At 42.1% G+C, this 12006-nt stretch overlaps 1 protein-coding gene across 1 annotated transcript in view; it reads left to right on the forward strand.

Annotated features, from left to right (window-relative positions):
* Fhod3 (formin homology 2 domain containing 3) overlaps positions 1-12006 on the forward strand; it is a 472090-nt gene that overhangs the window by 453795 nt on the left and 6289 nt on the right. The window contains 1 exon segment of the mRNA XM_047526634.1: positions 5409-5570. Within this exon segment, the coding sequence (XP_047382590.1) occupies positions 5409-5570 (162 nt within the window).

Genomic DNA, 12006 nt, shown 5'->3' on the forward strand with positions numbered 1-12006 from the left:
CTTCTCCAGTTTCTGTTCACCTCCAGACACTACTTGCAGTCTCTCTCCAACTACTCTTCAGTGCACTCATGAGGTCCCAGTTTAGGCTTTCTAAAGAGGATAAGCTTTAAAGAGAATTAACTGCTAGAGATGGGCTCTGTGTTCTGAGTGTTTAGTTAGCGCATGTTATGCACACAGAAGAAACCAGAGTTTTGTCATAACTGAAAGCTTTGGAGTTTAAAAGAGGATACTGGTAATAATTGTGCTGGTACAAGAAATAAAACTGAACATGTCAGGTAAGCTGGGCTGAGGGTAACCTTACTTATCACAGAAACTTGGTAATGTATGCAGTGCCCACCAGGCATCTTCTAAGGCTCTGATGAGCCTTCAGACTTCCAGGAGGATAGGAAGCAGCTAGAATCAGAGGGCTGTGCTCTGAGAGCCCGTGAGATGGTTTACCATTGACTTCCAGTTGGTTTTGCTCACTGACTCTGTTTTTTGGAATCTTGCTATTGTCAACTCTCTTAAATATAGTAAAGCACTAGCAGCAATAATTTCAACAGGAAGGGAAAACATAAATGCCCCTCCTATTTTTCTCACACAATGCATATAGCTTCTTAGAGTTTCCTGTGAACCAGAAAGCCACAAATCCTCCAAAGAGGATCTCGAAAGATGTGCACAGACTGTGTTCTAGAACCCTCAGAATTTTGTGAAGTTGTACTTCAGGATTTTTAACAGAATTACTGGGTATTTTTGTTTGTTGGGTTATGTCATATGTGTGTAGTGATACTGACTGTAATGCCCCTTTCTTCCTTCATGTGGGACTTTGGTCTTTACCCTGTAATAGGACCTTAACTTTGATGTTTAGCTAAGAATACGCTAGAAGGAAGGTGGCCGCCATCTGTCCTTGCCCCAGTGTTACACAGATGACAGTGGAAAAGGCACATCTCTTACACAACCTTGATTCCCAAGCTGTACCCTCCATATTTGAATGTATTACATCAAAGAATCAAAGGTTAGGCTCCTCAATATTTGATCTATTCAAACTCTTTGCTAAGTGGTTTTAAGATGTGGAATTAGGAGAAGAAAATAACATCTTTTGGCCGTCAGAATGCAGACTTCAGTGACCAGCTTTAGAAAGACACAGTGGAGCAGAACACAGCACTGAGCATGACATCGTGCATTCTGATCATCTGGTTTGAGACATGGCCTCCTTTTGGCCAATGCTGTCTATAAAAGACCTCCATCCTAAGACATAACAGAAGACAGCATGTGTATAAACAAAGAAGAGAAAGTGGGGCAAGTCAGAAAGTGAAGAAAATACTATCATTAAATGCTGAGCAATAGAGAATGTCAATCTGGAAGAAGCACAAAATAATAAAAATAAAATAGCTTTTGCACTGTTGTTATGGGGAGGGGAATTACTTGTTCCTTGTGGTAGCAGAAGGTCTCACACATCCCACGTTCGAGTCTGTGCCTGGCAGCTCTCTCAGTCTTGGTGCCCTGGTCTCAGTGGGGCAGCAGGAAGGTGGAAGAAGGCACTAGTGTCAGCACCATGTGACCCCAGCCATCAGGCCAGAGCCTTGAGCCACTGTACCTTGTTGGATGCCAGAGTGCTGCAATGGAGTCCCTCCTAGGAGGAGGAGTCAGGTAACAGGACATAAACAGGCTGTACAGTTTTTAAAAGAAATAAGACGTCTCTCCCCAACCAAAAGGAACCAAGAGAAAAATTATTGCTGGGTTTGTTCAATATGGGTTCATTTTCACTGACTAATAAAGGTTCTTAGAGAGAGGCTGTTTAGTTTCTCTGCATGTTCACACCTATCTAAAGAAAGACTAGTGTTTCCAGGTTGCATGCAGTGTGGCTTGCCACTCCCTGTAATGACTAGAGATAAAACAAGTTAGAAAGCTCTCTTTTAAAAGACACTGTAGAACTGTGCAAGGAAAGAAGACTTGAGAAGTAGAATTTTGGATGGGTTGAGATTGCTCCTCTGGGAGCATTTGCTGAATTGGGGCACAGGTTAAGGACCAGGCTTACTAACAGCAAAGAGATAATAGTAGAACTCATAATAACCAGGTGAGCTGGCACGAGAAATGGAATTGAGAGGAGCCCCAGGTGCAGGGGATTTTCTCCATAAGATACTGGCTAAATGCTGCAAGAGGAAGCAGGGGGTGGGGCACTGGGCCAGTCAGGCTGCTGGAACCCTGCAGTTTCCAAGCACTGAGGAAAACAGACAAGGTAGAGCAAGCACACAGATCTCAGCTTCAAGGTATCTAGGGAGAGAGGTAGATTAATTTCTTAGCTAAAACTGCCATTTGGCCTCAAGCTAGCTCAGTACCTTGTCACATTTATTAACAGAGGAAAATGAGGAGACTCTGGAGAAAAGTAACACTGATCTCAATCCCTGGGACTACAAAATATCTGAAATAAGAACCTCAGTGGTTAGGTTTAATAGCAGGTCCCAGCAAGAAGAGAAAATTAGTGAATTCAAAGACAGGATAATAGAACATGTATAAATCAAAGCATGGTAAGAAAGAAGAAGGGTGAGATGTCTGGGACACAGTAAATGATCTAATGTGTCATTGGAGTACCAGAAGGAGAAGAAGGATAAGAAGAAATGTTTGATGAGATAATGGCTGAGAATTTCCCCAAATTGATGATAGATATTAACTAATTTAAGAAACTTAGCAAGTCCAAGCAGAATAAATAGAAAGAGCCATATCATAGGCAAAGTGCCAAAAAACAAAGATAAAGATAAAATCTTTATAACACAGGAAAGATATATTCCCTTCTAAGGATCAAGATCAGGAAGTGTGGCTCACTCTTCAAAAGAAGCTATGGAAGCCAGAAAAAAAAGAAAAAGGAATGACATCTTTAAACTGCCAGAAGAAAAAACTTATAACCTAGCAGTCTATCTCCAGGAAAATTGTCTTTTAATAATGAAGGCAACCATTAATATCTACTTTGATATAATTTCTTCCTTGTAGACTGTTTGGGTTTTTAAAAGGAAAAAATGAATTACAGTATTTTCTTTCAAACTATCATGTCCATATCTTTAAAAATGAAGCCAAAATAAAATGGTATTGTGCTATTATGGTCTAGAATGATCTTTCCCCTCCATCATATCTCAGTGTACATAAATGACTTGCCAATACTTGGGCGACTGAGATGAGACACATGGCCCCTGGGGAATGGAAGAGGTGTAGGCAGTACTCCCCTGATGGCTACGTGTGGTTACCAAGGTTCTACGAAGAGAAATATCCATGGCCAGGAAGAGTGAGAACAAATGGTGATCAGGCAGTGAGGACAATAACCAAGAAGAGAGGAGATATCAAGCAGAACCAGGAGTGAGGTCACAGGAGGGAATGAAGTCATCACAAAGCTGAGGTTTGACAATCCTGGACCCATGGCAAGATATTCCTTTTGATCCTCTCCGACAATTGCATTGAAAGCAGATCCCTGGGGATGTGTAAAATGGAGATGGGAAATGTTGGTAATTCTCAGAGGGAAAATTAGACTTCATTTCTAGCCCAGTGCTCTGAAAATGTCTTATGAGTTTACACAATTGAGCTTGGGTGTATTTTTGGAGGGGTAGTTTGGCATATCAAGATAAGACTCAGAATTATAAATCAATAGGCAAAAGGGAAAACAGGAAATTGCTAGGTAAAACGGTTGTGCTATTGATTGCCCTACTCCGAGGGGGCCATTGTCACAGAGGCTCTGCAGTCCAGGTCTGAAAGCTGTGCCATATGAGTCCTCCCACCTGCAGTTCCAATACTCGGACCATCCTGAGAAGGCAGGAGACCTCAGCAGCAATTACAAAAATTCAGTTTTGGGAAGAGTCTGTTTTTCAAAACATTATATAATTCTGGGGGAAAAAATGGCATTCTGATAGGAGCAAATAGACCAAGTTCCCTTAGGAATGAGCAGGAAAACTGCAGTTGGCTCAGCCTGTTCCAGCACTGTGAATGCACTCCCACTAAAAAGCTAAGCAAAACAAACTTCAAGAACTTGATCAATTGCAACAACAACAAAAAACAACTTGTCATTTGAAAGCATCATTGTATCATTGTCCTGTAGCTACAGGACATCCCATGCAGGTGATGGAACACCTGGAGTTCTGGCACTCCTCTTGCAAAGTAAACTGTTGACACATTCAGTTCAGTCACATGTATTTTACTGGCAGAAGTTAGGACTACATTATAGCATATTTCATATTTGGAGTAAAATTTTAAACACACATGTCCATGAAAACCACAATTCATTGAACTGTGATCCACTGTTCCCAACTAGATCCATCAATTTCTGTGTTTTCTTCATACATTCATTACCAGTCAGGTGGTTTCAAGCCTAGAAAGTTTTTAAAATGTCAAGAGGGAAGATAAATGTTTGAAATATATGCTTATTTACATATGTTAACATTAAATTTTAAAACTTTTACCATTTTAAACATTTTTTTCCCTTTGAATTAGAAAAAGCTGACTGTTCTTTGGCTTCATCCTGGGATTACCTGTGTTCCATAGACTTTTGAAATTGTACATTGTAAATTATTTTATTACAAGTAAAGTATGGGTAGTAGAAATAAATGATTTTGAACAGGTACATCTTTCCTCCTATAAAAGCATATTCACCATCATAGAAGAGATTTCATAAGGAAATTATCACAAAGGCAAAGTTCTGGATATATTAAATTAGCATTGATTTCTGACTATTTGACATTACTTGGGAGCCCATGTTTAGTTTGTGTCTTTTGCTTGTCTGTAGGCAGATACCTTGATACTCAACTTGAACTATTTGAACATACAGTTGCTTATAAACACATTTTTCTGGTCCAGGAGCAGGTGATTTTTTTTTTTCATAGGAAAAAAAATTTATCAATATCCATATTACTGGTGGAAATGGGCAATCCTGTTAAAATTTTTAAAAACTAAGTAATTAAAAGGCTAGCAATGTATTATAAAATTCCTTAGTTTCTACTCAATATATTAGAAGGTAGGATTAGTGCACATTCACTAGGTATACACAAGCACTCATAGAAAGGTAACTCAGTTAATCTCTCCGTGGGCCTGTGTACATTGCTGGATATCAGTGATGTGCACAGCTGGGTATAGCATGGATCATCTGCCCTTGGGTGATCACAGGACTTGGCGAGGGTAGAGTTACATAACAATGAGAGACAAGAACATAGCTGTTACAGGGTATGAAATGAATATGAAATAAGTTCCCCAGCACAGGTTTGGGCAGAGCCTGGACAGTAGCAGTCACAGGTTGGTACAGCTAAGCACCCTGGAATATGTCACTAACTCTGAGGCTCTCTGGCTTTGCTGAGATCCATCGCTGATGAATGTCAGCCATTTGAGAAGCAATGATTTGTCTTGTCTACGTTTTCTTTCTCTTTAAATATATTGCACTCTGGTTAATTTTTCAGGATCCACTAGTTCATGGACTATGGGAACTGATGACTCACCCACTGTCACAGACGACGCAGCAGATGAGATCATGGACCGCATTGTCAAGTCAGCCACCCAAGTGCCCAGTCAGCGAGTGGTGCCACGGGAGAGGAAGCGATCCCGGGCCAACCGCAAATCTCGTGAGTGCATTTGAGGAGGGGTGAGGGACTCAACCCTGGAGGGATCTATCTTTACATGCTGTACAACCCCGAAGGACAGGGACTGAGAGGTAGCTCCCATGAATCCTCAGTAGCTGTCTCAGTACCCACCTGTAGCCCTCAACAACAACAACAACAAAAAACCCTCACTGAAAGTTTTCAAGTTCACTACCAGTGTTGGCCACTGTGGAGGAGGGGCTGTACTGCACCTGTCCAGTTTATTTGCTGTGTGTGGCCAGGCCTCTCACAAATCACACTTTGTCCAGGAAAGTCTGAAAGGGTTATAAATGTCTCTTGTGTGTCATGGTGAGTGCCTTCTTTAAAGGCACCCAGGACCACTTACCCACCGTGTTAGAATGTGGATCCCTCAGGGGTTTACCACAGCCCACTTGCATGTCAAAGGTGAAACCAGGGTAGCAAGTGATTTGATGGTCATTAGGATGCTAACAGTATCTGATGGTAGCCTAGGCAGATTGGTTTTTTCCTTTCCTCACCAGAGGATTCAGGACATCAAAGGGACTAAGTGTCCCCTTTAGTCTGAGCCTGCTGCTGCTCCTGGAGCTGATGGGCGCAGAGTCTCTGTTGACTGTGGCTATGTGCCAAGTCTCACATGGACCCCACTGTTGAGAAATGGGATCCCTGTGGGTCCTTTGTTGTGTGCCTGTATTAGCCATGGCCTGGATGTTTCAGGGGAGCTCCTAGGATTCAGCCCCCTGCTGGGTCACTAAGCCTTTGCCTCCATGATTTGCCTCTGAGATTGAGGAATGATGAGGAGGAAACAGAGCCTGGTTGCTCCTCTGTTCTGTATTTGAAAGTGAAAGAATGACCCCAGGTAGGCGGGGAGTTCACTAAGAACTCAAACACAGATTGTCCCCAGCCTGTGCCACCCATGAGATTCTCACAGGAGGTTATTGGGATGCAGGCTGCATGTGTCGGACCTTGTGCTTCTGCTTGACTCATTACCATGCTTGCTTCCAGGATAAAGGATGCTAAAACTGCAGCCTGTTGTTCCCTGCTCCCTTCATATGATCTGTTCAGTTTCTAATGAGAATTTTTCCTAAGAAAGAAAAATAGCAGGGCTGAGGATGAGATTCTCCTTCAGTAAGATGATTGGGCCACAAATCTGTTGCTGACAAGCTCCTAGGTGAAGTTGATATTGCTGGCCCTTGGTACTCATTTGAGTCATGAGGCTCTTGAGCTGTGATTCTTAACCTAGCACGCACCTTAGAATATTCTGCAGAGATTTTTAAATTGCAGATATCTTGGCTTACTCAGGCCAACAGCTTAGAACCTCAAGGGTAGGGTCTGAGGTCTAGGTCCCTGCCTCTTGGGAAAGTAGTGGCATCCTCAGGTGACAAATCTTCTCTAAAGGGGAGCAAAACTAATCCACTACTGACTGAATTCTGCATTCAGTTGCTCCAGTCCAATGAGGGACTTCCATTTTTGCTTATCAGAATAGTATCAAATAGTATTTCCTTTTGGCTTTAATTTGTTTCCTGCACATGAGGAAGATTGAACCTCTTGCAATATATGACTTGTCCATCATATATGCCCATTTTTCTCTTTTTAATAAAAAATCTTTAGTTTTTTAAATGAAGCTTGCAAAAACCTTTTTGAGGTCTTAAGTGGATTATCTATAGCAGTAGCTTTTTTATTGCTTTCATGTTACTTTGATAGCCTGGTACCAAATGGCAGAAGCCTTGTATCTATTAACTCCTGGTCTTAGTGCAATGAGCAATCTCAGTTCAAGAATGACTGTGGGGTGTTGCTGGGAAGAGCCTGTTGGGGGTGGACTTGGGGAGGAAAGTAGAGAAAGAACACCAAGGCAGGAAATGAGTGACAGAGGTGAGTAGGTTTGGGTCAGGGACCTCAAACAAAAAGCCTTATGCATGAGACATTGGCCTGGCTAGTCCTTGGGAGACCAAAGGTATGGGCTCCTCCTACAGGTTTTATGACTGCTTTGGCTCTCTCTCTGGTCTAAGAAGAATCAGATTCATAGATCCATAATATCAGGGACAATAACACAGTCATAAATAATTTTCCTCTTTAATCTGGCCTGAAAGAGCCTGTTTTGAGGTTGATATAAAATAATTTCCTGTGGTGTCATTTCCATTCCAATTTTATGCCATATATTCTTTTTATTTAGCCAGCACACTTTTCCCCACAACACAGCTACTATAACAAATATAGCATCATGTGATGTGTTTATCTGTAATGGGTTTAATACATTAGCAATGGCACTGTCAACAGACAAGGAATGTTAAGCTTTGATTTCTGTTAGAAAGGAATGATGAACTCCAGCTTTTCACAAGGGGTTAAAGGAGTAAGAAAAAAGCAATTTGCATAATCTATGTGAAATTTAGTGGTTTGGGCCTCACTGTGGAACAATGCTGTGTTTGTTTAATGGTGACGCTGAGGCAAGGGGGTAATGAATAACCAACTTATTTGGGCTATAACTCATTTGGCTTAAGGCAATTATAGTCCACCTAGTGCAGGAAATCAAACAGAGCCCATCCCAGAACCTGGAAATTTATGACCTGCAAGTCACTTGAGGATCCTCAGAGATAATTGTCTGCTTTCGGGTGTAATGCTGGGGATGAGGCCTGTACACCTCAAATATCCTGCTAACGCCTGGCACGTGGTTGCATCAGACATGCCAAGGGCATCTTAATCCATTTACAGCTTCTTGTGGCTCAGTTTGCTGCTTTTCCAGCTAGTACCAGTCAGCATCTCATTAAGTAAAATGTTTCAAATTGGGTAGATGATTTCTAACCTGTGAAATGGTCCATCTCCTTCATCTCATATGTTCTTTTTTTTATAATTTTTTTTTGTAGTTGGACACAATGCCATTTATTTATTTATTTATTTATTTATTTATGTGGTGCTGAGGATTGAACCCAGTGCCTCATACATGCTAGTCAATCACTCTGCCACTGAGCTACAGCTGTCGTTCTCATATATTCTTTGATTCCATCCAAGGTACTCCAGTTGACTGGTGGCCCTGACCCAGGGAGAAAGTTCCCAGAGCTCTTCGTGTTTTCATATTTTTGTTTTCCCTTTTCAGCAATTTGGAGTTTTATTTTTGTCTCAGTGCTGATTGTCATCTTAGGCTCCCTAGACTCGGCCTTGCCTGGAATATGGTATAGTTCAAGGGCATTTAAGGGGTTCTCCCCAGTTTGATGCTGCAGGGCAGGCTGTGGTAGCCAGGGAGGAGAAGTAGCTCCCATGTTACATTTCTTGTTTCTCATTTCAGACCTGTCTTAGAAGGAGGGCCTGTTCAGCTGGTTGCCTGCCTGTTACCTTGAGTTCACCTTGTCAAAGAACAGAGCTAGGGATTAGGGACTTATATATTTTCCCAGTAGAACTCAGGTCTTGTCATGGTTGAGAGGCCAAATGACCCTTTTCTGTTGAATTTTCCTCCAAGGGGATTTCTGCCCATGATGTGACCATGTAGTTTTGGGCTCAGGGCCAAATTTCTATAAAGATGTCCTCACTCTGATATGACCTACAACTAGTTGGGAACTTAAGGTTGGTCACCCCTTTAAGAATAGTTGCTCAGTCTGGAGATGTCAGGGTCTGCTGGGAAAGGAACGTGGAACTCTGACTGTGCACCCTGATTCCCAACCCTCACACCATGATTACCTCCCTATCTTGTGTGTGTTTCTCCTATAAGCATTATTTTTCTCTTGAAGGGCTTAGGAAATACTTGACATTTATTTGGTGTAACTAATCTTATTTCTTTTACAGAATATGGAGGGAGATAGCCATGCTATCTGATAAGTCAAATTTCTTGGTGATAAAAATTATTGAGGGCTGGGGAGATAGCTCAGTCAGTAGAGTGCTTGCCTTGCAAGCACAAGGCCCTGGGTTTGATCCCCAGCACTACAAAAAAAAAAAAAAAAAAAAAGAAGAAAGAAAATTATTGAATCTTAAATACTGTTGAATCTATTTTAGAGAAAACAGAAGACATGATTGACAAAACATTAGATTCAGCCCTGGACTAGATCAGTACACAACATAATTCACTTGTTCTTACTTTCCAAGGTGGTATTTGAAAATATCCAGGGATTTTTAAAAAACTAATCCCATTAAGGAAAGTCTCCCTGTGTTTTATTTAAATAGTTCTTCTTACTTACCCTGAACCAATTATATGTTCTTTCACAGGGGAAGTTAACATGGCAATAGGCCAGAGAGTTTTTTTAATTAATGTTCTTGGAGCAAAATAAAGATGTTAGAAGAGACAGAGTTTCTCAATCAGATTCTTCTCAACAAAATCATTAGAATTTACTCAGCACTTCATGATTTTTAGAACTCATTAAAGATGGACCGACCCCTCATGCAACTGAGGGCACCTACTCAATGTATACAGGACAGAAGGATAAATGGAGCAATCCTAGAGAGTTCCGAAGATCTCCATGAACCCAGGTGGGGAGCTGGAGGACAGCCTGGGCTCCAGAGCAGGACTGGGCCAGGGGCCAGGACTCCAACATGGCAAAATGTCAGGAAGCTGGGCTCCGGTGGAACCCTTGAGGTTAGGGAAATGGATCTGGGGAGAGTTTGAAGTGCTTCACTGCACTCAATAGCTCTCTGATTGTTTCATTTTCAGATAAATCACCCTCCTAAACAAGGAACTGGCACACCAAAAGAAGAGGCTGGTCTTTCAGTCCTCTGCCATGTCTGTCCAGATGCCAGAAACCCATTTGGCCCAGAGTGCAGGTTCAGAAGGAGGGAGGAGCAGTGAAAGAGGAATCTGTCTTTCCTGGCTCCTAGAGCTGTTCTGAGGGTGCAAGAGAGGGTTCCTTTAAGGGTGCTCTGGAAAGCACCCAGTACCTTCCTGATGGGGTGCCACAGTCTTTCATTGTCTTTGCCACCAGATTCCAATAAAATCTATTTTTATGCTCAGAATTTCACATGTACATTCAACTCACAGAACTGTGGGCTTTTCTTGGATACACTGAAGGCAGTAGTGCCAGCCCCAAGTATGGTTGTTAGTTGCTTGTGACAAGTTCCCACCTCCCTCTCTCAAACCCTTCCTCCCATCTAGGTTCTGTTGTGCTGTTGTTCAACAGACCTTATGCTGGTGGGAATCTGAAGCTGCCTGCAGGTGTTTCTGAGTGGCAGTGCACACAGTCATACCTCCTCAGTGGTCACTCTGCTCTCTCACCCATGCCCCACACTGTCTACCTCACCTCACTTGCTCTAAGTAGACCAGACCTATCTTCACTGCCCCGAATGTGCTGGGGTAGTGGCTTTGCACCTGGGCACACAAAGGCTACCGTGTTGGCATAGTTCTTGGCTAGTATTGTTAATTCATCCAGACAGAGAGCTGATGAGTTTGACTTAGTCTGAAAAGCAGGATAGGGCAGTTTTATCTGGCCCAGAACTTGAAATATTGCTGAAAATCCTGAGCCTGTGGATTCCTGAGCCACCCTTCCTCCTTATGTATTGATGTGGGTTCTCCCAGAAAACAGTTTTGAGAACTTTTCTTTCTTTCCTCCCAAGCCCAGCTCTGCTCCACTCCTCCCTCCATTACATGACTCATGGGTGGTAGCGGGCTTTTGTGTTTTCATTGATTACTTTCTGTTCAGTTCCTGCTTAGAAACCAGAGATTCACAAGAAGTATGGATGCTAATGTAACCAGTCAGAAGAATGTGTCATTGTAGGGGGCTCTGCTACATGGCCAGGCCAGTGACCACAGAAAGTGCTTGATGGATGAATGTTTCTGAGCTGTCTCAGCATGAGTGGACATCATGTTGTGTTACGTGGAACCGGGAGACTTCAACCCCATCACCACAAAGCACTTTCCTGAGGGCCCTGCCTTTCCCCTGTTTCAGTCTGAGGGCAGTGATTAAGTTAGGGTCACCGGGGGAAGGTACAAATGCAGTGCTGTGGGCCTCTCCCAGAGACCCTTGGTCACTGGGTCTGGAGTACAAGAAGTTGAGATTAAGTTGCATAGGTCTGGGAACCTCTGCTTTGTTGTTGTTCCAGGTTGGTTTTAACTTTTTGAGAGTTTTTAGATATACAGAGAAGTTACAAAAATAGTACAGAGAATTACCTTGCATCCTTTACTCAACTGCCCCTAATACAACATCTTGCATGACCATAGGACAATTTATCAAAATTAAGAAATCTTTTAAAAATTAAGAAATTAATATTGGCAGAATGTCCACTTTCACCACTTCTATTCAATAGAGTTCTTTAAACTCTAATCAGAACAATCAGGTCAGAGAAGAAAATTAAAGGGGGACAAACAGGAAAATAAGATATTATCTGTTTGTAGATGACATGATCCTATACTTAGAAGACCTCAAAAATTCCACTAAAAACCTAGAGCTGATAAGCAAATGCAACAAAGTAGTAGGATACAAGATCAACATATGAAAATTAAGAGCTTTCCTATAACACCAATAATGAATGT

This window comes from Sciurus carolinensis, chromosome 15 (assembly GCF_902686445.1).
Source record: "Sciurus carolinensis chromosome 15, mSciCar1.2, whole genome shotgun sequence".
In the NCBI taxonomy this organism is placed as follows: Eukaryota; Metazoa; Chordata; class Mammalia; order Rodentia; family Sciuridae; genus Sciurus; species Sciurus carolinensis.